This window comes from Plasmopara halstedii, assembly GCF_900000015.1.
Source record: "Plasmopara halstedii genome assembly, contig: Scaffold_2386, whole genome shotgun sequence".
NCBI lineage: Eukaryota > Oomycota > Peronosporomycetes > Peronosporales > Peronosporaceae > Plasmopara > Plasmopara halstedii.
Window position 1 is genome coordinate 1,544,442 of NW_020189293.1, and position 23,381 is coordinate 1,567,822.

At 43.7% G+C, this 23,381-nt stretch overlaps 7 protein-coding genes across 7 annotated transcripts; 3 read left to right on the plus strand and 4 right to left on the minus strand.

The window, feature by feature from the left end:
* Positions 1-987: 987 nt before the first annotated feature.
* Positions 988-7,725, minus strand: PHALS_03769 (Ankyrin; the record flags this gene model as incomplete). Its single annotated transcript, XM_024718048.1, has 4 exons — positions 988-6,850; positions 6,906-6,985; positions 7,043-7,255; positions 7,381-7,725. The coding sequence occupies 4 exons, from the start codon at positions 7,723-7,725 to the stop codon at positions 988-990; spliced, it is 6,501 nt and encodes a 2,166-aa protein (XP_024583485.1).
* Positions 7,726-7,784: 59 nt separating this feature from the next.
* On the plus strand, positions 7,785-8,449 carry PHALS_03770 (uncharacterized protein; the record flags this gene model as incomplete). The annotated part of the gene is made up of 4 exons (XM_024718049.1): positions 7,785-7,867; positions 8,161-8,195; positions 8,289-8,368; positions 8,438-8,449. 4 exons carry the CDS (start codon positions 7,785-7,787, stop codon positions 8,447-8,449), a joined length of 210 nt encoding a protein of 69 aa, XP_024583486.1.
* Positions 8,450-8,566: 117 nt separating this feature from the next.
* PHALS_03771 (Elicitin) lies at positions 8,567-9,085 on the minus strand (the record flags this gene model as incomplete). The annotated part of the gene is made up of 1 exon (XM_024718050.1): positions 8,567-9,085. The coding sequence occupies one exon, from the start codon at positions 9,083-9,085 to the stop codon at positions 8,567-8,569; it is 519 nt and encodes a 172-aa protein (XP_024583487.1).
* Positions 9,086-10,062: 977 nt separating this feature from the next.
* On the minus strand, positions 10,063-10,968 carry PHALS_03772 (Cystine transporter Cystinosin; the record flags this gene model as incomplete). Its single annotated transcript, XM_024718051.1, has 1 exon — positions 10,063-10,968. One exon carries the CDS (start codon positions 10,966-10,968, stop codon positions 10,063-10,065), a length of 906 nt encoding a protein of 301 aa, XP_024583488.1.
* A 6,834-nt stretch (positions 10,969-17,802) lies between these two features.
* Positions 17,803-19,635, plus strand: PHALS_03773 (camk camkl protein kinase; the record flags this gene model as incomplete). The annotated part of the gene is made up of 1 exon (XM_024718052.1): positions 17,803-19,635. The coding sequence occupies one exon, from the start codon at positions 17,803-17,805 to the stop codon at positions 19,633-19,635; it is 1,833 nt and encodes a 610-aa protein (XP_024583489.1).
* A 315-nt stretch (positions 19,636-19,950) lies between these two features.
* PHALS_03774 (outer envelope pore protein 16-chloroplastic mitochondrial-like) lies at positions 19,951-20,872 on the plus strand (the record flags this gene model as incomplete). The annotated part of the gene is made up of 6 exons (XM_024718053.1): positions 19,951-20,008; positions 20,106-20,200; positions 20,280-20,346; positions 20,407-20,459; positions 20,538-20,737; positions 20,809-20,872. 6 exons carry the CDS (start codon positions 19,951-19,953, stop codon positions 20,870-20,872), a joined length of 537 nt encoding a protein of 178 aa, XP_024583490.1.
* A 1,292-nt stretch (positions 20,873-22,164) lies between these two features.
* PHALS_03775 (Teneurin-1 and related extracellular matrix proteins, contain EGF-like repeats) lies at positions 22,165-23,253 on the minus strand (the record flags this gene model as incomplete). The annotated part of the gene is made up of 5 exons (XM_024718054.1): positions 22,165-22,277; positions 22,354-22,425; positions 22,478-22,711; positions 22,786-22,938; positions 22,998-23,253. 5 exons carry the CDS (start codon positions 23,251-23,253, stop codon positions 22,165-22,167), a joined length of 828 nt encoding a protein of 275 aa, XP_024583491.1.
* Positions 23,254-23,381: the final 128 nt, after the last annotated feature.

Consider the following 23,381-nt stretch of genomic DNA (forward strand, 5'->3'; position numbering starts at 1 on the left):
ATAAAGTGCGCTTCCTCAAGCGCTTAGCTACGGCAGCCCCGCTACACACACCGACTTATTTAGCGCAAATTAAATCAGCATGACCCGCTTTGTCAAATTTAAATCTGCGTTTAACAGCGAAGTTGTGGCGAGCATTTCTCACAGTACTCGACACAAATTGAACATGTCAACCGATGAACATCCGCATACAGACGACTAAACAAAGCGCGTTATTCGCGTGGTGAAAGGTATCCTCCAAAGCTCGTAAATGGAAAGACCTCAGTGCCGGAGCCAGTTGCTGCCACTCATTGAGTCTGCGCTGCATATCACAGTAAATGCTTTTTGCAGGCGTTACCACGTTCAGAGACCCGGGTGCGTTTGATACCGCCATAAAGTGAATCCAAATTTTGTGAGGAAAGGTCTGTTGATTGATTCGGTCCTCCTGAAATCGAATCATCAACACTTCGTGGCGATCAGTGAAATCAGAGTCATGCGCTGGGTGCGCGACGCTATGGTTGAGATCCAGAATGTACAAAAAAAACAAAATGCGCAGGCACATACGCATATGTTGGGGTAAAATATCCATATTGAATGCAATCTAACTAAGTACAGATGCATTGTCTACGGTCTAAAAGACCAAGCTGTGACTGCGCTACATCGACCGGTCGCGGTCGTAACAAAAAACGAATCGAGTTGCTATCTAAGCATTACAAAAAGTTTGCCTAAATATCCTGTATTCTTTATGGGCTCACTGAATTCTCACCTATTCTTACGAGCCAGTCGAATCTGAAAAACTCTATTGTGATCAAAGCAGCATCACCTGTTTTCTTAGCCGAGCTACCATGTGTCGTAAAGCAGTACTGTGGTTCTGGACCAAAGAAGATGCCTCAAGCCACGCAGTGCGATGCGAGGCTCAGGAAGCAAATTTGAGGTCTAGCTTTTGGACACCCGCAGAGACATACTGGAGTAATTAATTTATCGGCCTGAGAAGTTAGAATACAAAGGTTTTCAGCTTGTACCCATTTCATCGAAGTCCTTGCGACAACTAAGAGAAACTGATTCAAATACTGCACGACTTTGCTCGGCGTTCACAGTCCAATAGCCAAAATATTCCTTTCCTTTCCCCCCCTTCGACTGCCACCGTCGAAATTGAGCAAAAGCATCAAACTGATCGTATTCTCCAGCATCTTGCATCTTTTTCAAACCTTTTCTTTCTAGTGGAGTGGACTTTGTCCTCTCTTTCCGTCTCTTACGATTTAACATGGTTTGAAAAAGGTCTAAACTTCCTTTTCGATGAGGTGCTAAAGCTAATGCTTTGAGATAATGACGTGTCGCTTCATCATACTGTTCGTATAACCAGTGGGTACATGCTGCATAATTGATATGAGCCTCAGCATTCTTTGGATTTTGAAGAACTGCTTGGCGAAAGAAGCCCACAAATGCCAATTTGTACTTAATTAGCATTGGATCCGCTAGTTTTCCACGTTGAATCATCTCTTCCACTACGGTGTCGTCTTCCTCTAATGTCACGTGCAAAAAGAGTCCGTACGAAAAAAGCACAAAGGGAATATCAGGTCCCCTTTGTGTCATAATTCGCATCAATTGATGATATAAAGGTCGTGCTCGATCGTAGTCATGTGTGATTGTATGCAAATATAACACATAGTTCCCAAGTTTAATTACATGTGTAGGATCATCAAGATACGCTTGTTCACAGGTTTTCATCAAGCGCACAGCACGTAAGATCATATGAAATGACTTACGTGCAACACGTGCGCGCCACATACCCTGTAGACTATGTGCTGCTTGTTCCATTCGTTTCGTGTACCCCCAGTAGAACAATTGTTGTCGAGCTTCAAATGCTTCTCGATCATAATCTACCCACGGTACAGGTTGATCCCAGCTACAGACGTGAGTCATTCGATGATGATAGAAGAACACACCCGGAAACTCAGCGTAGATCTCCAATTCATCCCATGCTTTGAAAGTTCGTACTATCCGTGCGCGCTTTCGATACAATTCCCATTCCAACGAAATCGTTGATCCAAGTCTTAAAATCACCTTTGCACGATATGCTCGTTTTCGACCCATGAAACCTCGAAAAACCCGTTGAATAGATCGTGCAGCAAGTCTTCGTTGTAAATGGAGTTCGCGCTGTAAGCGTCGACCATGAGCTTCGTCTTGACGAGTTCGATAGCCACGATAAGCCGCTTGGATCTTTATGATCTTAGAACATTGGATTCGTCGATTTGTAGCTTCTCGACGACCTTTTTGCCCTCGAAATGCCCGCTGGAGATCAACAACCCGACGATTTTGATACACTAACATCTTGACAAGTGCACATGTTCGTTTTGCACGAAAGTGACGCTGAATTTTACTCGCAGCACGAATTTGATCGCAAAGTTGGGTCTTCTCATTGTTGAAATTGCAGTTATACTGCAGATATTCCATTGTAGATGTATTGATTTCGTTGGTCGAGAGTTTTCGATCACGAGTCCGTAATCGTGTGATTCGTTGGGATTGTTGAACGAGTTCTGGTAATAATGCGTAGTCAATTGGTGGTATTGTTGTCGAGTATTCGTTTGTGACTAGGTTATGGTACAGATACGGGTGCTCATTTATAGCCTGCGTATCATGTGCTTCGAGTATAGAAGCATACTGTACAAGCTCCCAACTTTTGCCCATACAAGCTTTGAATTCAACGGATGGTTCCCACGAATATAAAGGATCACCTAAAGGTCCCATACTAGTGTAGAATGGCCTTCCTGTTCCAGCATCAATGTATTGTGTCCACTCAGCAAGAGAGCCCATACAATAGGCATTCGAGACCGCAGTCGTCCAGTCGGACAATGTCCGATCTGTTTGACACTTTGTACCATCCTCTTTGGAGCTTTGCTCTTTTTCGAAATTGTCTTGACCTTTTCGACACTCCTCCATGACATCATTCTTACCGCCTGTTGATTCCACTGCAAATGATGCAGTAATATATTGTACGACTAATTGCTGGTTGTTCATTCGTGCCATACCTAATGGTGTTTTGCCGCCATAATTCTTTAAATTCATATCTCCACCATAATCTACAAACAGTTTAAGCGTCTTCACAGCTCCATTGTGAGCTGCAATGTGTGTTGGATGATTTCCAACGGTATTTGCATAAAAGAATGCACCACTCGAAAGCAAACGATGTGTACAGGCTAAACGCTCATCATTTACACAAGAAACATGAAGCGGTGTATCACCATCTCGATCTTTCACATTCACATCCGCATCGTATTGAATCAAGAGATTAACAAGAGCCTCTCGAGTGCCTAAGTCGGTGAAACTCAGCGCAAAATGAAGTGGGGTACGACCATCCAGATCCGTACTGTTCGGATTAGCGTTAGCTTCTAAGAAACACTTTGTACAATCAAGAGAGCCGTTATTGACAGCGTAAATTAATGGAGTGTAACCTTCCAGATCTCTCTGATCGAATACATCGTAACCAAACACTTGTATTCGTCGTCGAAGATGTGCAAGTAGTACCCGAACACAGTCAATTAATCCTCTTGCAGCACATACATGGAGTAATAAAGACGTGGTGCGACCATTCTTACCCATGTCAAAGTTTCCTGACTCGAGAAGTACCTTCACTGTCGCGATATGATTGCCTTCAACTGCTAGCTGGAGTGCATTTAAATTCCTTAACTTTGTTCTGGTTTCTGTATCTACTCCATAGCTCAATAACATCTCGATCGCTTCACTGTGACCTAATACAGCACATAATAAAAATGGCGTTAATCCTTCTTTATCCCGTGCTTCAGTCCATGCACCATGGTCAATCATATACGCTGCAAGCACAATACGTTTATCACGTGCTTTTATCTCGGATAAACTAGTAGAAGCAGGAATAGAGGCAAAGACCAGATGCAATGCAGTTTGATTGTGTTTGTTTACTTGATTGATATTCATGCAATGACGGAGACAGAGTTTGACTAGACGTAGGTGGCCAGCTGCTGCTGCATGATGAAGGAGTGTGTTTCCATCAGTATCCAGAACATACCCTTCTTGCTTAATAAGCGCCGATTGAACTGTCGTATAATTCCCATTTCGGGTCGCGACAAAAAGTTTCTCTGCACGTATCGCAGCTACGTACATCTTGGCCCTATGCCTCCTCCATATTGTCTGAATACAAATGGCTGCTCTCATGTCCCTTTGACGGCATTTCGCTACTATTCGACCGTGATACCCTCGAAACACGCATTGGATTTTTAAAGCTGCTCGATGAAATGACAATGTCTTCTTCAATAGTAAATGACTAAGATATCGTCGAAAATAACGCTGGATTACGAACGCACTATGGTTACGATGTCTTGACAGCTCAATGCGTTCTTGTTTTCTCATCAAGACAAAATGTCGCCACGTTCCAATACTCAACTTTTTCATCACATGCTCTCGGGAATTAGCCATCTCTTTGATTCGAGTCCTTTGATTCCTATAGCGTAGAATGATATCAAAGTATTTCCCGACTTGTCGATTTTTCACACGACGTAGAATTGATATGACTCGATTGTTTTGGATCATTAAAAGTTCCTTTCGCTTTCTTGCAAGTACTCGACCATTTCTACCTCGATACACTCGTTGGATCTCAATAGCTTTAAAATGCCGAGTACGAAGCTGATAAAAGACGTGACGTGCTATTCGACCTCGATACTGTCGTTGAATTAATGCTACTGCTTTAAGTCTACAAGTCTTGACTCTGGTTATAAAACACAGCCACCAATCGAACCATCGTTTTTCTCTCGTTTGAATGATTGATGCAAATACATCTCGATGTCGTTGCTGCTCGATAGTAAATGCCATCCACTGGTTCACAATTTTGTTTAGCACTTGCAATTGAATTTTAAGTAAATATCGTTTGGCCATTCGGCTACGCTTGACACGTAAATTTATTGCTCGACGAAACTTCCTTCGCTCTTTTCGATGGCGGAAATTCCGCTGAAGTGTTTGCGCTGCTTTTGTCAAAGGATGATGATCGCTGCAATACAATTTCCACTTGATAAGTTTAAATTTCAAGAAAAACTTGTCAGCTTGTCGTTGTCGCTTAATCTTCACGACAAAAGCTTGCCATTGTACAATGACATGAATAACCTGCTTCTTCATCCGAGCTGCGTTGTATTCCATCGCCTCTTGTTGCTGTGCTTTTCGCATCATATTTTTAAGCCTCTTCTGTAGTTCATGCTGAGTCTTCTCTTTCTGCTTTTTTCGTGATTTGAGCTCGTTTTCAAAAAAGGCTTGGCGTCTTTTTTCTTCCAACAGCTTGAACTTTTGTTCTTGAATGGTTTTCAAACGTTTTTCTCGAGCTTTTCGTTTTGCCATGTAGAAGCTTTGACGTGAGCGATAGGCGCGTTGAATTCGGATCACCATCCGAATTTTTAGCTCTTCCATCTGTTGTTTCCATGGAACAGCGAAGAAAGTCAAAGCTTTGACTTCAATATGATGATTATGATACAAATTTTTAACAAACGCTTCAAATCGACCAAGAACAGAGACAAGATCTTTAGAAAACAGAAACGTGGAGAGTTCTTGACTGCTGTGCTGCCGAATGAAATTTTGAGCAGGTTTCACAAAGATGATTTTTTTCCAGACATTGTCCACCAATGTCTCGCTTTCCTGAATCTTCTTTTGAGTATGTTGAAGCTCTTGTTCTTGTAGACGAATCTGATTTCGAAGAAGATTTCGATCAATCCGAAACTGATCAGTTGTATCGCTACGCTCCATCTTCATGAGTTGAATTTTCTGATTTCGTAGATGTCGTTCTTGCTCGGTGTACAAAGCGATATACTTGTCAACGTCTGAGTTCAGTGCTACGGTATCTCGAAGTCGAATCAAGTTGGACAAGGATCCATCATCCTGAAGTTTAAACTGAGTGGTAATGTCGTCTGGCACTTTGCGGTACAAGTTGATTAAGGTCGTGAAAAAAGTGTCCACGGAGATGATTGAACGGGTTTCATCTTTGACAAATTGACCTTTAAAAGCTTCACGAATGACGTAGTGAGCCAGTAAGGTGGGGCTTGCACTCGGAGAAGATTTGTCGAAGCATTGGTGGCTACAAGTGTCAAAAATGCGCTGCATGATGATCTCACACGCTTTTTTGATAAAAAACACCTGCTTTGTTCCGTCTGGAATATGGGGGTGGGTACGGAATTCAATGAGATTGTCGGCAATGTACTTTTTTGCTTTACTGGTGCTAGATGAATGCGCTAGTTTTTCTTTCGTACTAAAATCAAGATCAAATTCATCTTGTAATTCATGACGTATGAATAAAAAGAAGAGCAGCGTGTCGTGGTCAAATATCTCTCGTAGAAACAATCCAAACATTGCCACCTGTGGATACTGTTCACAAAATAGCTCAATGTTGTACATAAGATCCATACACTCTTGCTCGGCAAGTTGACGTAAGCCTAGGGAGTGGGAAATAAATGTTCGAGTGAAAAATGGCATAGCCAGACATCTCGATGAGGTCATGTGACCATTTCGGCGTCTGCTCAAGTCTTTTAAACGCACAGACGCAACTTCTGCCTTCTCACTTTCCATCTTATTCAATACACACTCTGCAAGTGCATTGTAGATACCGTCAATCGTTCGAAGAAGCCAATTGATTTGTCGTCGTCTGGGTTGAAAACATTTTTTATGACGATTTTGTACTACAGCCTTGAAAAGTCTCGGGTAACGCCCTTGCAGCAATTTAACCGAAAACTTGTCCGAAGTTGGTGTCGAGTCCGTTCTTTGACTTTCCGTCTCTGATTCTTTTTGATTCGGAATCTCTTTTGCGTGAGGAAGAACATCTTTTGCTATCTTGACCACAGACTCAGCTGGTAAAAGTCCACGCTGTCTATTGATAAAGAAAAGTGTTAGACATTTTTACACGTTTCTATTCACATTCTTACCTTAGCTGACAATTCATGTATTCGATCTTGTCCAAATACGGCAGCAGCATCTTTTTCTGCGCAAAATTATTCACAGTCATCTACACTCGAGTATAAGCTTCGATCGAGATTTGTTTCATTGTTTGTCAGTAAAACACCTGAACTGGAGTTTGAACTGCTGTATTTGGAGATGATGAGCTTTCTGATTGAGGATCAATTGGTGTTCTCAGATCATTCTTTGGCTCGATTGGAACCAGGACGGATGCCAACCACGCTTTGTTTGCTTCAAAGTCTTCTCGAGGTTTTGACGTCTTTGTATTAACAGAAGACACAGAGCTAGGACATGAGTATGGAGAACGCTTTGGCATGCTCTTTCAACAATATCAAAATAACGACGAAGTAGCTACGTCTATGTATGTTTACGCGACAGATTTTATTAATAACCAGAATCTCCTGCTTAACACCTTGGGATTGTATCATATATGGACTCTCGTACGTCCGTACGCAGTCGTGACATATAACGGTCTCGAGCTACTACTTGTTTTACTAGAGTTCGGATCTCTTGTATGTCTCGAAGACCTTGCGATAATTGACGCTGCATTCTGTCGACTGAATTGCGCATATCTTGAATATCGCGACTATCAATGAGAACCACGTCAGGTCGAATCTCGTTTTCCCAGTCCTTGCTTAACCATCTTCTATATGCACTTGTCCTTGGAGCATACAAGAATTGAGCAAAACCATTCAAGTGCTGTAGTTGACGTCGCTGCTCTGTTCGACGCCGTCGACACACCTTGTTCCGACAGCCACAACTTCGACACTTTTTGTCAGAGTGTGCCATGGTAAAATTGAAACTGATTGATATGAAAGAACGTTCAAAAGTGAACTCAGCATCCGAGAATGAGCGAGATAGATTATCTGAATAAGCGTCTCAAGCTGGATGAACGCTTACGAACGAATGTGACGATTGCGACGAAGAAGCGGTACAGTACACGTGGCTCCGACTTGAAGTTTTTGAGATTTCATTTACCTGAACCGTGGCGTTGAATATTTATTCCCTATCGCAATGACTTCGGCGGCGTTCTATTTGTGTGTGTACTCGTGATCTGTACCCTTCATGCACAAGAACGTCATGACATTGTCGTGTCATTTGTAGTATCAAACTTGCTCATACTATTGTTCGTATAGTCCTAGTACGACATCTCTGACAATTGACATTGGTCGTGAAGTCTCAGGCGCATCTGCTTATAATACCAGGCTGTTAATGCTTTAGCAGCGCTTCTAAGTCATTGGACATCGAGAGCTGTCTTGGTATGACATTATTAAGATGTTTGCAGCCCTATTTTCTATTGTATTCTATTTCATATCATAGAGCTCATGCCTAATGGATTGGTGAGACCATAGACTCAACAACTGCAGTAAACGTCGAACAGATGTGCATGATACTTGGGATCGGCAGCACTGATATCAATAATTTATCTCAAGTAATCAAGTAGCATGACAATTTCTTGCTCCAGCTAGTTCTAAAGACTCATATGCATACTTGCTATAAGGTTCAATGCTAACACCTCAAACAACATGATGATACAAGGAGCAGCATAAGCGCATTACTCAAACTATGATTCAAACCGACAGTAATTGCTGTATTAAACAATCAAGTTTCAAGCAAGAAGCGACGTAAACTATATCATCGCCATAAAGGTTGCCGTAACCATGATGTATATTCCGACTGTCACAGTTATGGCGTTGCTCGTGGAATTAGATGTACTTCTCCCGGCAGTATTGTCGCCGTTTGAAGAATTGTCCTCTGATTCATCACCAACATTAGTCTCATTGTCAAACGAAGACGATCCCATGGACATTGATCCTATCGAACCACTTCCATTACAGAATTCCGACACCTGGTCCAAAATGTCACTTTCAACAAAGACATTCAGGCCCGGAATAGTGCAGTCACCAAGATTTTCCGCCTCCACTTCATTTAAGAATGCACGGCAAAACGAGTTTTCGCATAAATCCATCACTTGCTCTGTAGTCAGACTTGCCAATGTAGACATACTAAGACCTGTGCCCGCCGTACAGCCGGCGAGATTGATGCTGCTTGAAAGCTTCATCAGTGCTTGCGTGGGACAGACATCTCCGTGAACGATTCTTGCAAAGATGAGGCCAATCAGAATAATCGAAGATAGTGTCGACATCATAACTTTTTTGAATGAGATTGATGTGGCGAGGCGTTGAAAGTAATTCGAAGAATGAAAATGTGAGTGATCTCGAACTTCTGGATTAATACTGAAGTGGATTTAACGAACTCTCCCATCAAGAGTCCCAACCCGTACAAGACAAGGTGCTCAACTGTTTCGCTTTTTAAGTAGATTCTTCGAAACTGCGTTGCAAACAACGTCGTTTTCGCCACTGTTGACGTTGGGTTATTGGTTTCGACTGATCGCAATTATAACGAGCAAAAAGTTGCCGTTCTTAGTGTCTCGTATGTAGCTAAGGAATTTCTTACAAAAGATTCGACATTAGAGCTTGAAAATTCAGCGTTTCTTCGCATTTTTATGATTTTGGACGGCGCGTTTCAAGCCGCTATGATATGGTAGTCACAATGTCATGAACAGATAATTCAAGTGTTTAATAGAGCGAAGACAATCAAGTTTGAGTAGTGTCCTCATTGTCTCAAATGCTTTCGCTATTAATAAAGTGGAATGAGCGGATTAAACCGTTTGACCGAAATTACTCATCAATGCGATGGTTCCATGAAGCTGAGTTCTTCGACTATTGTGGACGCTTCAAAACATAATATGGTTGAGTGTTCACTGCTTTATTCCAAATTGTATAGCTATAAAAATGCCTTAACACTTTAGCTGGAAAAGTTGTCTTTGAGCCGCATTTAGTGCAGTCGTGGTGTTTAACAGAATTCAACATTTGTCGCAACATACATTTAACTACACAACATACAATTTATTCTAATAGGATTCGCAGCAGCAAAGCGCCTGAAGGCCATGAGCAAAATTGAACTTTAGACGGCGAGTTTAAAGTGTGTAGTGTGGTTGCTAGGCTTGTAATTGATACGAAATGAAAAAGTGATAGTTATCAAACAAATAAAAACAAATTCAAGAAAATGTGAGTCTCACAAATTCAACAGATCGAGATAAATCTTGAGTTATCCTTGATTGCATTACTTGGGCAAAAAAGCTTTTGTCTCTCCTCCATGAAGAATGAAATGATTGTTCTCAGCGTAAAACACATAATGTTGCAAGATGAAGACGACGTCGACAATAATGCTCACAAAGCCCAGCGAGAATTTAACTGGATCCCCCGTCATGGCTGTCCAGTCATTCGTTGCCTTTGCATCCAAAACCTGTTGTCCAATCGACAACAAACCACCAGCAATGTCTAGCAATACATTCCAGATAGTCCACCCCACCGTTGATTTACGCTGATAATTCAGCACAATTTGAGGCAAACACTTGACCAATGTCGTCATGAGCTTGACATAGCTTAGTAAATATAACAAGTTGAGTGTGTTGATGACTGAGTCTTCCTTATTGCCCGTTAATAAAACTGCCAGACCGAAGACAACAGCAGCCACACATGTTCCACCAGTCCAAAAAATCGTTGGCTTACTCACAGTCTGTCCGCCTCGCGGGTAAATAAAGCATTGAAAAAGCGAGACTGCTACCAATAACATAGCATGCAACGAGAAGAAGACGTCGTTAAGTTCCACCGCATTGCGGTGACCATCATGGCGCCGCATGTACTGCTGTTGCACACTCTCGCTAAAGTAAAAGGCTGCATTAAACAGAGAGTAACACGAAAAGCCAAGCATATTGAGTACTGTATAGTCTAGTGACAAACCCACGACACTATAGCGCTGACGGTTCAAAAAAACTTGTGGATAAAAGCTCACACTCCAACAAAAAAAGTAAATCCATCCGATGATGCTGGAAATGCGATTCCAAGGCTGAGGAATATGTGCATTGGCGTTTAACAAAATTCCAAATAGAAAACCAAAGAGTAAGATGAAAGCGGAAATAACGACTGCACGGCGATTTACGGAGAGCTCCATTAACGAGAAACTCATTGGAGTGTAGTGATCGAAGCGACAAAGATATTATGCGGAGCTCCCCAGCAAGTCAGAGAGGTATGTCTTATGTTTAGCGAATCAGCGGATGAGATTTATCGACGTGGCGGTATTTTTGTTCAATGGGAGAGCTTTAGAAAAAATGAAATTTAAATTTCACATTTCGGTGTCAGCATGTCGAGGTTTTTTTGCTGATAATTATCAAACTTTGAGAAAAAGAATTGAGAATTGCACATACAGAGATGAACTGCGATGTGAATGCGCTGCTAGCGCTTTCTTAGTGCAACAAAAGGTGTGTTGAATTCATACGCCATACGAATATTAATGATTACGTTAAAGTTACCAATGTGACATGAGATGATTCATAATTTGGCGAGCATTTGTAAGCCAAAAGAGCACCTGGCGAAACCTTTTACAGAATACTAAACCACTAGTCCGTTGACATATTCTTTGTGCATCAACCTGACACCTTTCATTTGTGAAATGCCTCAGACCACATAAAAAGAAAAGTATACAGTTTTTTATTGTGATTTTTATATCTTTTACATAATAGTACTCATGGTGCTGAAAACGATGTATTGCAATCACTGATACGCTAGTCGATACACAATACGCAAGGTACGATTTGAATGACATCCAACTTTCTCTGGGCGGAACTTGCGTGCCTAAAATAGAAATTTTCTGCTGTGTTGTTTATCGATTTTTCTTTCTGAAGAGAACTAACTTATGACTGACTCTACATAGATATTTACGGAACGAATGATCATTCGACGAGCCTCCGCGGCCCAAATTCGACTTTGTTAGCATGAAAGAATTTGCTGACTCTATCCGCTGTCCGAGATCCACACTCCACAACCAAGAGTGCAGTAGTATCAAATGACTTTCCTGACTCGGTCGTCGGATTGACTACTAGTGTCATGCTGATGGTGCGTTAAATGTGGTTGAATTGCAGCCTCTTGCTCCACAGGAATTTGTATGTCGTTTCCAAAATGCTCTGTCAACAATGTGCAACAAGTGCCATATTGTAAGGACTAACTCTGTGAATAGATACTAAATATCAATTTTACAAAGAAAACACGGTCCATTCTTCTCTGTGTTCCACCTGCCTTCTAGCGTCTTCATGTATCTACTTCAAAGTTTAGATTCGGGAAAATGTCGACTCCTAGAAGGCACCCTGAGTTACAATTGCGTGCTATCATTGTAAGAGATCATTGGAATTTTGTAACGGAATTACACGTACCCTTGTATGAAAGGGTGTTCACACAACACCCTTTCATACAAGGGTACGTGTATTACCGTGTGACCGCATAAGGGTGTGTATTACACAAGTCAGTGTAATCACACAATGGTGCGGCTCCGTGGCGGGGCTGCCAGTAGTTTTGCATACTGATTAGCTTTTGCTATCAAATTAGGAATACCTACGATAGTATATATAGGCGGCTCTGCCGCAAAAAAAACAAATAATATTCACAAAAGAGTGTGTTTGCCTTGGTGAAGGGTTGGTTACTCTTGGAGGTGGCGGATTGCGTTCCGCTGAACTCGTACTGGTTCTGGTATAGGATGTTATGTCGGTGACTTAAGCTTAGCCTCCTCTAAGCAAAGAGCTTCGGCAGCCCCGGTTGGTCAATCTACGCCTGTGTCGTTACGACTGATCCTCACAGAGGATATGGAGCAATTCTCCTATTTTCCCAGGGCATGCAGGACGGGCTTAATATGCTGATGTCCCTACTTGGCCCTGACGACGTGCAACACCTTGCTTCGCAAGGACCTGATTGTTAAGCGCGCGCCTGGAAGCGTTTAAGACTATGGAAATGATATGTTAGAGCAGAAGCCGTCAGCGTCGACTGCGTCCATGACGCCACCATCGACGTCGGATGACTCCTCCCGACTCAGACCGCTTTTGGTGTCAGTGCGCTGAGTGACAGACACCGAGATGGCTGTGGCATCCACAATGCTCCGGAACGAGCAACAGCGCGTGTCGCTATCTATCTCCAAGTTTGGGAGTCGAGCGTGAGAATGGGCAGTAACGTGCGGTACTTCGGTTGAAGCGGCGTTCCCCTCCTGGAAGAAGCTGAAGCTGCAGCTTTTGCGAGTGTTCTCGCCCCCTAATCAGGCATGTTGCGCGCGATGGAGTTTCTCGCCGCCCGACAGGGCAAGAAGGAACTGGTGAGTTTTGTCCAAGAGTTGCGAACTTTCATTGCCGATGGCAGCCGATCCTCTCCCTGAGGTGGTTGGAGTGACGGTCTTATAGAGGGTCTCCGCACTGGCGTGGCCAGGATGGAAGTCTTCCGCGTGCATTCGTCTTCTTTTGAAGTAGCGGTGAATGTGGATTGAATGCCGAATTCAACATCAAGTCGGCTCGACTTGGTTAAAATGCTCAACATTAGAGCTTGTCGAGCAGGCTTGAGCCAAAGAATCTCTGCTATGCTGAGCAAGAGGAGGTAGAGATCCGAGCTTCCGAGTAGCGTTTAAACACCTAACGGTGTTTTGCCGCCACCTTCGGACTGGTTGTCCCCTGCGCAAGGCGCGTAAAGATTCTTCGAACCGACGTCCCGCTTCAAATCATCTGGGTTGTCGCGGGGTTACGACAAAACCCAGTAGGCGCGGGGCGACGCCCTACTATCCTCGACGCTCTACGATCGAAGGAAATCAGCTGTATGCTGAGGCGCTGAAAGCGTGGCTGAGTGACCTCGTCATTGTTCGCGTAGCGACGAAGACTTGTGTCACTGTGCCGAGGGGCCCTGTGGACCTCGGTGTCAAGTTTCTTGAAATTGACAGCGTGGAACGCTGCTTAGCCTAATACTTGGACTCAAGGTGTTACCTTTATGTTGGTATGGCTGCAGAAATCCAGTTCTTTGTCGAATCTTGTTAATAACATGAAAGCTTCGATGAAGCAGGGAGTGGGGGCACTGGACGACGCTGGGTGTGTTCCCACTGGTCTCACTGAGACAAAAATCTATGAAGAGAAGAGACGGCGATGCCGTATGTTATCTCCAAGACGCAGGGCGTCGACCCTGATCCAGGGTGTGTCTACCGTACACGATAGCACACAGCTATATACCCTTGTCAGCGGTATGACAGGAAAGAAAGATGGCGACGCCACCCTCGAGGCTACTCCTGCGGTGGGTGCTCTTCTTAAGTTGGACGAGATGTCCTTCGAAGAGTTCAGCGATGCCTTGAAGGCAGACGACTTAGCCGTTTTTGGTCATTATACGATCGGGATGGGAGATCTAATCGTCGTCGCTACTGGATAACGCTGTCCTGGAGAGCAACAAGAGGGTGCTGAGCGAACAAAGTGGATCTTCGATCCTGAAGAATCCCTCGGGTCCGTACTATTCTTTGGTAAACGATTTGGAAACGTCGTCTCCGAAGACCCTCCCTTGGTCCAACCTCCGGACCGATGTCTGCGTCCTGAAATCGACCTGGTTCTAAGAGCCGAATACGGCGTGACACGCCAATGGCCCCTGCCCAAGGAGTAGTGCGACGTCACTGACGCCTTCTTCCATGCGAAGCACGACACAGGAATGATGCGTAGGAGCAAGTCTCTCCATCATATTATAAGCGTGAACGATACGCACCTGCCGTTCGGTTTCCGACACTCACAGTTTGTGTCCGGAAACCGAACGGCAGGTGGCGTATCGTTCACGCTTATAATATGCTCACCATTCCGGCACAGACACCGATTCCTAGGAAGGGCTGTGTTTCTAGTGACCGAAACATGTATAAATGGGTAAACGCATGCGCGAAACGTGTCAATGGGCAAAATATTGCCGCATCCTAGGAATCCTTGGCCAATCTGCTGATTCCAGCAGAATCTTGGCAATTAACTCGAACTTTGGTCTTTCAAAAGTCGCGTCCGAATATGCTGACATTGTCGTCTTTTTACGTGTCAGCGCTACAGCTAATGTCAAGGATAAAGCCAATACATTACTCGACAGAAATTTTCGTTAATGTGGCTAGCCGATGGCCATCTTCTAGAATCGAGCTATGCGCAAATTTCTTTGTATCCTGATTGATTCACCCACAACCCTGATAGATGGTTGGCCGGAAAGACGTCACCTCAATTATAAACGATCCTGCGACCCGGCCACGAAGTGTCCTTATCCTGGAGGGGGTGGGTTCGTCAGAACGATTGGACTTACGGCCAAGTTAAATCGCCAGCATCGCACATCGCGCAATATCGGTATGTACAGTATGACTTTTCTCAGATCTAAGCTTCTAACCTCAGCGCAATTTCAGCAATAGGTGCCGCTAATGTCCAAACGTTTTCTATGACAGCAAAGACAATGACTGTCACTTGTCTGCAGATGATCATTAACTAAGGCCAAATCTCTGTCGGAACACCCTTAATGAGTTGATTGAGGAGAACGAAAGCCATTATTTTTGCAATATATTGAGAACTAAAATTATGGGACTTTCTAAGACACACTTTGCGCATGGTGTACAGCAGCACTAAAATTATTGCCTACGAATCAGAAATTTCAAATGTTACTCTTTAGTTAATGGCACGTATTCTATATTTAAGACCTTTTTAATACCTGATGATGAGCTCAAAAGAAATGATGGTTTCCCATGCCCCAACGCGACTTGTCCTTGGCCAAGGCTGCCTCGACCCACAAGCTTCTACTGCGGCCTCAAGAGTGCTAATGGCCAGCAGGACTCTTAGTACTACCAACTCAAGCGAGTGAATGGCCAAATTCACATATACTTTTTATATCTTTCGCCCCCAGGCATTTTTGAAGGTTCTGATAATTTGTAGTAACTGGCTGTGTAGGACTTTTGGCATACTATCTTGCATGAGAATGTTTGTCGGCTAGTGTATAGCAATGTCTTTCGAGCTCTCTTAATAGGGACAATTAAAAAGTAATTGACAGTCAGAATAGGTAAAAATATTTTCAAAAGTAGACGTTACAATCGTGAGAGGAAATCTGTAGTAAGGTTATGGGCACATTAATCTTAAATCCCGCTTCAATTTAAGCAATGAGTAACTCTTATGCCCACCCGACAGCTGTTCTACTCTATTAATTCGACAATGTGCGTGTCAAGCGCTAGTAAGGGTGATGTCAGCCCTGGACCCGTTCTATTCCAGCATGGATTGTGGCTTAGTGATCTACGGGAAGGTGCGATACAAAAATATTACTGCTTTAATTTTGGTCTAACTTAATTGTTTCAGAAATTGCTCGAAATTCGTCAGTTACCTCAATAGTTTAATCATATATTCACACCTGTTTGTATCTTTTGTATAGAACTCCTCCTTTGTTGCGCCATCTTCAACCGATCGGACGCATTGTGTGCAAAAACTAGCGGGCCAAAAGTCGCTACTACGTCAGAAATAATAGCCTTGCTAAGAGATTTATCTTTACTGGATTCCGATCGTTTGAAGTGACGATCCCGACGTTGCGACATAGAATATTCTTAAGGATTGTCCAATCCTTTGAGATATTTAATCTAAATTTTTAAATATTGTATTAAGAGGCAATTTACTCCACTAAAACTCCAACGAGTACCGTCTGCTCAGTCTGCTCTTTCTTCTCGAGATTCTGACGGCGACCACGAGGTAATTTACGTACTAATGTTTGCTATTATTGCAGAAGGGATCCTGATATGTAGGTAAAGGATTGAATTGTCAAAGTGCTATATTTTACCACAAATTCTGTGCAAAGAGCCATTAAAAAATAAACATAGCTTATGCCTAATATACGGAAAACAGCTTGTAGAGCTTATTCGGTGATGAAATTTCTCTCGGAAGAATAACGAACGTTTCGGCGACATTAGCAACGGTCAATCTGAAGCCTTGTAATAATCATGCTGGCTGCGGAAGAGATGAGTAGATTTACAATCCATAGCAAGTTCCGCTGAGTTAAATAACATGATAATGCTTTGTGCTACAAATTGAGAGTATTGAGCTCGTTATCGTGGTCCTGAGTCTGTTACTGGAGTCTAGCTCAAAAACAGGCCTTGTAACTCATAGTCTTTAATATATATCTTTTACCACAATGAACAGCATCCGTCCGTGCTGAAACTACAGCATTTATTCCGGGGTGATGGTCAACAAGCTGGCTATAGCTAACTCATCTGGCAGGTATCCCGGTATACGTGGACAGCCTTCTGCTTGTTAAATACATATTTGTACGCACGTGAGATAAGCTGACAAGTTGGCTGTACTGTTCTTGACTGCAAAATTACGTAGCTAAATGGACTACAAAGAGTAGCAAGCCATGATAAAGTCTCTGGTATTCAAAATGACCGTCAAGATTGGTCTGACTTCTGCTATCTGGTTGATTTTTACTTCTTGAATAGTCAGATCACACGATACGAAATTCAAGTCAGAGTTTTCTAACAGCGTAATCTAATCGTAATTTGTACTGTACCGCATAGAACTTCTCTTAAGAGAATTGCAGGAGTGTCGGAAAACTTGCACCACTCTCTATCACAAAACCCTTGGTCTTACATGTAGTAGACAATCATATTGCTGCTCAAAGCCTAAAATTCGTGCTTAAATGGCGGTACTAGTTTAAAGTCAGGGCGGTGCACTTTACTGGATCTCATCGTTCGAGCTCGTCATGACGCACATGTTGCTTCAACCCTTTCTCGAGTGACCTAAATATGTCCAAGGTTACATGCAGCGGACTGAACTCCCCATTATTGGCCGCGAGTACAGAAAACGTTCACTAAAATCTTGATTCGGTTTTTTTTCACTGCGCAAGGGCAGGGCTCGGCTTTCTTCCCATTCGCGCTTTCGCCTGCTGAGGTTGTCGGCCACAGTTAGCGACAGAGAAGTTAATAGTAGCACATACGTAAGGGAGACTGTATTTTAATTACAAGTTTACAGAAATGGCGCTACTGAAGAACAAGTATATGCCTTTGAGCGACGCTGACGTGTCGCCAGAGCGCGTGGCGACTTACGACGGTCAACACATCACACTCTCGTCGGCTCCAGGCACTACTGCCTTTGCGATGGGAAATTATTTGGGCGGGGGCATTGCGGGTGTCGTGTACGAAGCCTTTGACCAACGCATGAAGCGACCAGTCGCTGTAAAAATATTAAATCCCGTGGGATATAAACTCACGAGTCCTGGGGCATTACGACGTGCCGAGATTATCAAGAAAGGAGTGCCGATTGTTGGAAATGTGCGCGGAATGACGTTAGACAATGTTTACTGGGTACATTTACCCCGTCGGAAAGAATTACTGGCTTGCTATGTAACAGGGTGTGGCCTTGCTCCACCCGTATTAAGAGAGTTGACACTTGAGATGTGTGTGAGTCTATGGCTGCTAGACCATCATGACGAGGAGCTGCGAGATCAGCCACAGACTCAGCGAAGACGACGAATGAGAAGTTCTGATAGATTGACGACAAGTATGTCCTGTGAAGATCCAGTACATGAGCCTTCTAGAAGAAGTGTGGCGACAGCATCGGCAGCCTCAGCTGCTTCTGCCGCTGATATGCAGCTTGACCAGGTGAATGAGGAAACAGAAATCAGAGAAGATGGAGAGGATGTAATTGTGATTAATGACGTGACCTACGTTATTCCTAGTCTACCGGCTAAATACCGTGCGTTTTTACAGGCGAGAAAAACTATCTACCGCGAAATCGCACACATGCACAAACTTACTGGAAACAGCGTGAGCGGCGAACGAATTGGAAGTGGCCACGAAAATGTACTGCAACTATATGACGTACTGGAGCTGGTGCAGCCTTCGAAATCGACAATTTTTTTGGTACTTGAACTTGCGTACGGTGGTGAATTGTTTGAACGTATTCGAGGTGATTCCGGGGTCGAAGAAGAGGTGGCGAGAACGTACTTTATGCAACTTCTGGCAGGCGTTCGGTATTGTCATCAGCTGGGCATTGTACATCGGGATTTAAAGCCCGAAAATTTGCTACTAAGCGACTCGGATGTGCTCAAAATAGCAGATTTTGGGCTCTCAGCACATTTTATAGCTGCTGTGAGCAGCGGCGCCAGTGCCGATGAAGACAATAATGACGATAGCGGCCTCACAAATCTTATGGCGCCATCTGGTCTCCGACGCTTAAATTCAATTGTTGGGTCGCCGCACTACGTGGCTCCAGAGGTTTTGCAAAACGCGCGATATGGTTACGATGGACGCAAGGCAGATATGTGGAGCAGTGGCGTTATTTTATATGGACTTCTCGTGGGTACACTGCCATTTGGACGTGATCTCGCGACCTGCCCGAGGTATCTTAAGTTTAGCGAGTGGCTGCGTTCTCTGCCGTGCGATTCACATACTGGCAAGCTCACATTTGACTCTCAGCTATTCCAGGCTGCAGGTAACTTAAGTACCTCAAAGCAGCAGCTATTAGAATTGTCGACGCATCCAAATTTTCCTCCCGCTTCAGCGATGCGGGGTCTTATTCTCAATGGCTCTCAAAAGCTCTGGAATCAAAACCAGGCTATTGGGTCTTGTTCTCCGTCAGCTAGTTGCAATGGTCCGATTCTGGCTGATGCTAAGGCTTTTAAGTCTGTAGCTGTGGGTGCGAGTACCGTTCAGTCACGTCGGTCTGTAGCATTTCCGACGTGGCTTTTTCCATCAACACTGTCTCCGTCGGCCGCATTCCTGTTGGCTTCTTTATTGCATTCAGATCCAAACAAACGAATTTCATGTGAAGAGGCCTGTAAATCGAGTTGGGTGCTCGGAGTGTAGGCACATCACACCTTTCACACCAGACATCTGTATTCACCTACTTACGCCAACCAAAGTATTCTAGATACGTATCTAATTTTAAACGTTATCCCAAATAATATGTATGCGATAATTATCAGTATAGATCACAAATAATGTTTACTGTCGAGACCAACTGTTGAACAATTTTGGCACTGTTTATTATCGAAAAACGTCTTACTGAGCATTCCAAATTTATTTTAACATTGTCCTCCCGGATTGGGAGATATAACAGAAATTGGAGACGGCCAGTGGCCTTCTCACGGGTGTTGGAGTAGTTTTCAACTAGCAATCACGATGCATCAGCAAAGCTTCACACACTATCGTATTGCCCCAAGCACAAAGATGGATATATGTATAGTTAGCACACTATTATGTACTCGTATTGATCCCTCACGAACAGATACACGTTACCGTAGAATTTATTTTCAAATCAATAAAAAATTCATCAGCTAGCCAATCATCGCTAAGAGCGCTCGACTGCACGACCTACGTTTTTTTGATAATGAGCGGTCACGCTGGAAGCGAAAAGATCATGTTCACGACGGTCGGTAACTTTCTAAAATACTATGTGTCGGCTTTATGTATAGAATTGTGATAGAATTGCTTCTTGATGCGCTGTACAGGCCACAGGCGCCTTCTTCGGCATCACCGTTGGCTCCGTCGAGTCGGTATGGGCTATACCGAAGCTTGGTGCGTCGTACGAAGCGTTGACAAATATCGCTTTGACTTGTGACTCACTAATCATTTAAGGTGCTAAGCTACCAAAGCTTTCAAAACAGCTTAAGCACGTAGGCCAGCGCTCGGTACAAAATCTTATGACGAACAGTAAATTTTTTTTAGTCGGGAAGGAACTAACCCGTTTTGATAAATGTATTTTGCAGCTCGTGTTCGCTGCTGTTGGCTGCATCTTCACTACCGGTGAATATGTGGCATCTCAGATTCGTCAGAAAGAAGATCCTATCAACGCTGGTGTAGGTGGAGCTCTTGTCGGCATTGTGCCTGGCATGGTTAAGCAGAGCGTGCGCGTAGGTGTCGGTGCAGGAATTGCTTCAGCTGCGATTGTGACTGCTGCGTCGTTCTGGTGAGTCTAATAATTATCGAAAGTCTTCAACTGCACTTTGCTGATTGTATATGCTGCACGCAATGTTGCAGGCAATCATCTCAGGAAACGTCTTTTGAAAAGTACGCCGCTGCTCGTCACGCTGAGCGTGCTTGAGAATATTGCGTCGAGTTGCTACCATAAATTCAAACTGAAAAAAATGTTTCTGGTTTGGCTGTTGTCGAATTTGTCACGAACGAACTTGATTTATTCGCTTTTGGATAGAATAATTCTGATAATTGTTGCTCTCTTTTTCAGCGCACGCAGCCTTAAAACTGCAAATACAGGGCATTGACTGCAGGCAAACAAGTTCTGCACCGATGCACAAACATCCAAGCAGTTTGTGAATGTAGAGTTTTCTCCTAATTCAATGTCAGAATCTGGCTGTAGGCAAAAATTTAAATTCCTTATCGATATCTAAAGTGAGCCAAATAAAATTATGTGTATCATTCCTTTTTAGGCATTATCAATTTTCTTCAATCACATTGCAGAAATTTCAACCTGGATTATAACTATCACGACTTCGCATATCATATGCCTCAAATTTTGGATTGTTGACCTTAGATGATAACGTGTGAACGAAATGTTCTATATGAATGGGTGACAAAATTTGTGAAGATATGATATTCTAGCCTTTCTGCAGTTAACTGACAAGACAATCCCTATACTTTTTGGTAATGGCAACTTTGTCGCCTATCGCACCGCTGAATCGTCAAAGTGCTGTGTAACCAATTGTTAATGTAGTCAGTCCTTAATTACATCTGAGATAGAATATTTTAGGTAGATAAAATGATTCCAAAATCAAAAGTGTGTTCATCCTGTCAGGTTTGCTCTGCAGCGAAAGCAACAATTGATCCATAAGTCTCTATAACCGTTATTCCGTGCTTGTTACTATCGCAGCGATTGTCATTGAAGATATTGTCATTGATCAGTTCAGCTCGTCAAATTTGACCTCATTCACAACCAGATGCAGTCTTGAGATTGTCGATTTTTATAATTAGAATTAAGGGCATATAATTATTATTTTACAAGGATTCAAATTGAACTACTCGATTTTGTGTTCATCAGACCAAATGCACTGCTTTGATAGGACATAAGGAATTGGACGTAAATAAAAAGGTTGGAGAAGATCGTGAAAACCCCTTCTTCACTTCGGTAATCCGAAGAGATCCCTCGACCCCCATGCTCACTCTAGGCCCGCGATGCTCGGATCGAGTAGCCACCAACAGACTTCACGATCGTAAATTTGAACAAGCTAGCCAGTTAACGGAAAATGCATATGCAGCAATGTCCTTCAGTTAAATAAACGATGCCTATCCTCTTCTTCGTAACTTGCACAATGGTAACACAATAGTAAGTGGTCATGATGCATTTGGAACGGTCCAACTGTCGAATGCTGATTGGCTTGATTAATTCTTAACCGGTCTCGATAGCAGGACTTCATTTAACCAACGCCTACGTGAGCGGTGATAGGTAGGCGCAATTGGAGCCGTAGAATCCTGGAAAGCATGAGCACTCGCCACTAGTGTAGTCGCAAATGCCTCGATTAGCGCAATCAATATGACACAAGTTACCCACTGCTCCAATGCCACCACCACCTTGTGCAACGACACCTTCACAATCCGTTTCATCCACTGCAGTCATTGGGTCGTCGCCTGAAGGGCAGTGCACTGCAGACTATTTAAATTAAAGCTCTCATGTAGCGCGGCAGTTCGTACGTACTTCGAGAGCAGTCAGGTCCAAAATATTGTGAGAGCTGCGACTCACCTGCACCCAGTCCCACGGGCCAGCCTGAGTCACAGAGGCAGCCATGGATACGATCTTGGTCCCAAGTTGTGGCGGCCACGTCACCTTCATACTTTGTAGAAGGCGACAGCGGAAATGCGCTGACTTCCGCTGCCAGCTCGCGCATGCTGAGGCACTGTCCATGCCCAGAGCAGCCGTTTGGACAACTACCTGTATGTACACACCATGTATGTCAGCGCCACTGGGCAAAAGCATTCGCTAGCGATTGCTGCCATTCCGCCTACTTCTCTGACAAGCGGATCCTTCGTATCCAGAGTAGCAACGGCACATTCCGGTAGAACGATCGCATACACCCCCATCGGAACACTCCGTTTTGGTATGCGATTTCGTCGTGCTAGTCGGAATCCCACCCCATGAAGGGCCTGCAGGGCAAGTTCCTAACAAACGTACACATAATGTGAGTTATTTGTGCTAGCAAAGTGTATCCTGTGCGTACGCAAAGAGCAGTCAGGTGATCGGTAAGTAGTAATATCAGTCGGGGCGCCGAAACCTTCGTAGCAAGTACAGGTTTTCGTTACTGTATCGCAGCGTCCGTGCGCGTTGCAATTATTAAGAGAAGCACAGAGATTGCCGGTCGGTACACCCAATTGAGCGCACACCAACTGGCAGATGGTGAAGATGAAGATGAACTTAGGAGGCCTTGCAGTCCCACCCACCATATTTCCATTGGCCAGATGGTATATACTCTTCATACCGGTACAAAATAAAGACCGCGACTTTTCGTTGTTGAAGACCCTCATCTCGCAACTCTGCGGTTCTTATCCATTGTATACCATATACCAGTACCGTTGCAGCATTCATCTGTTTTGCAAAAAAGATC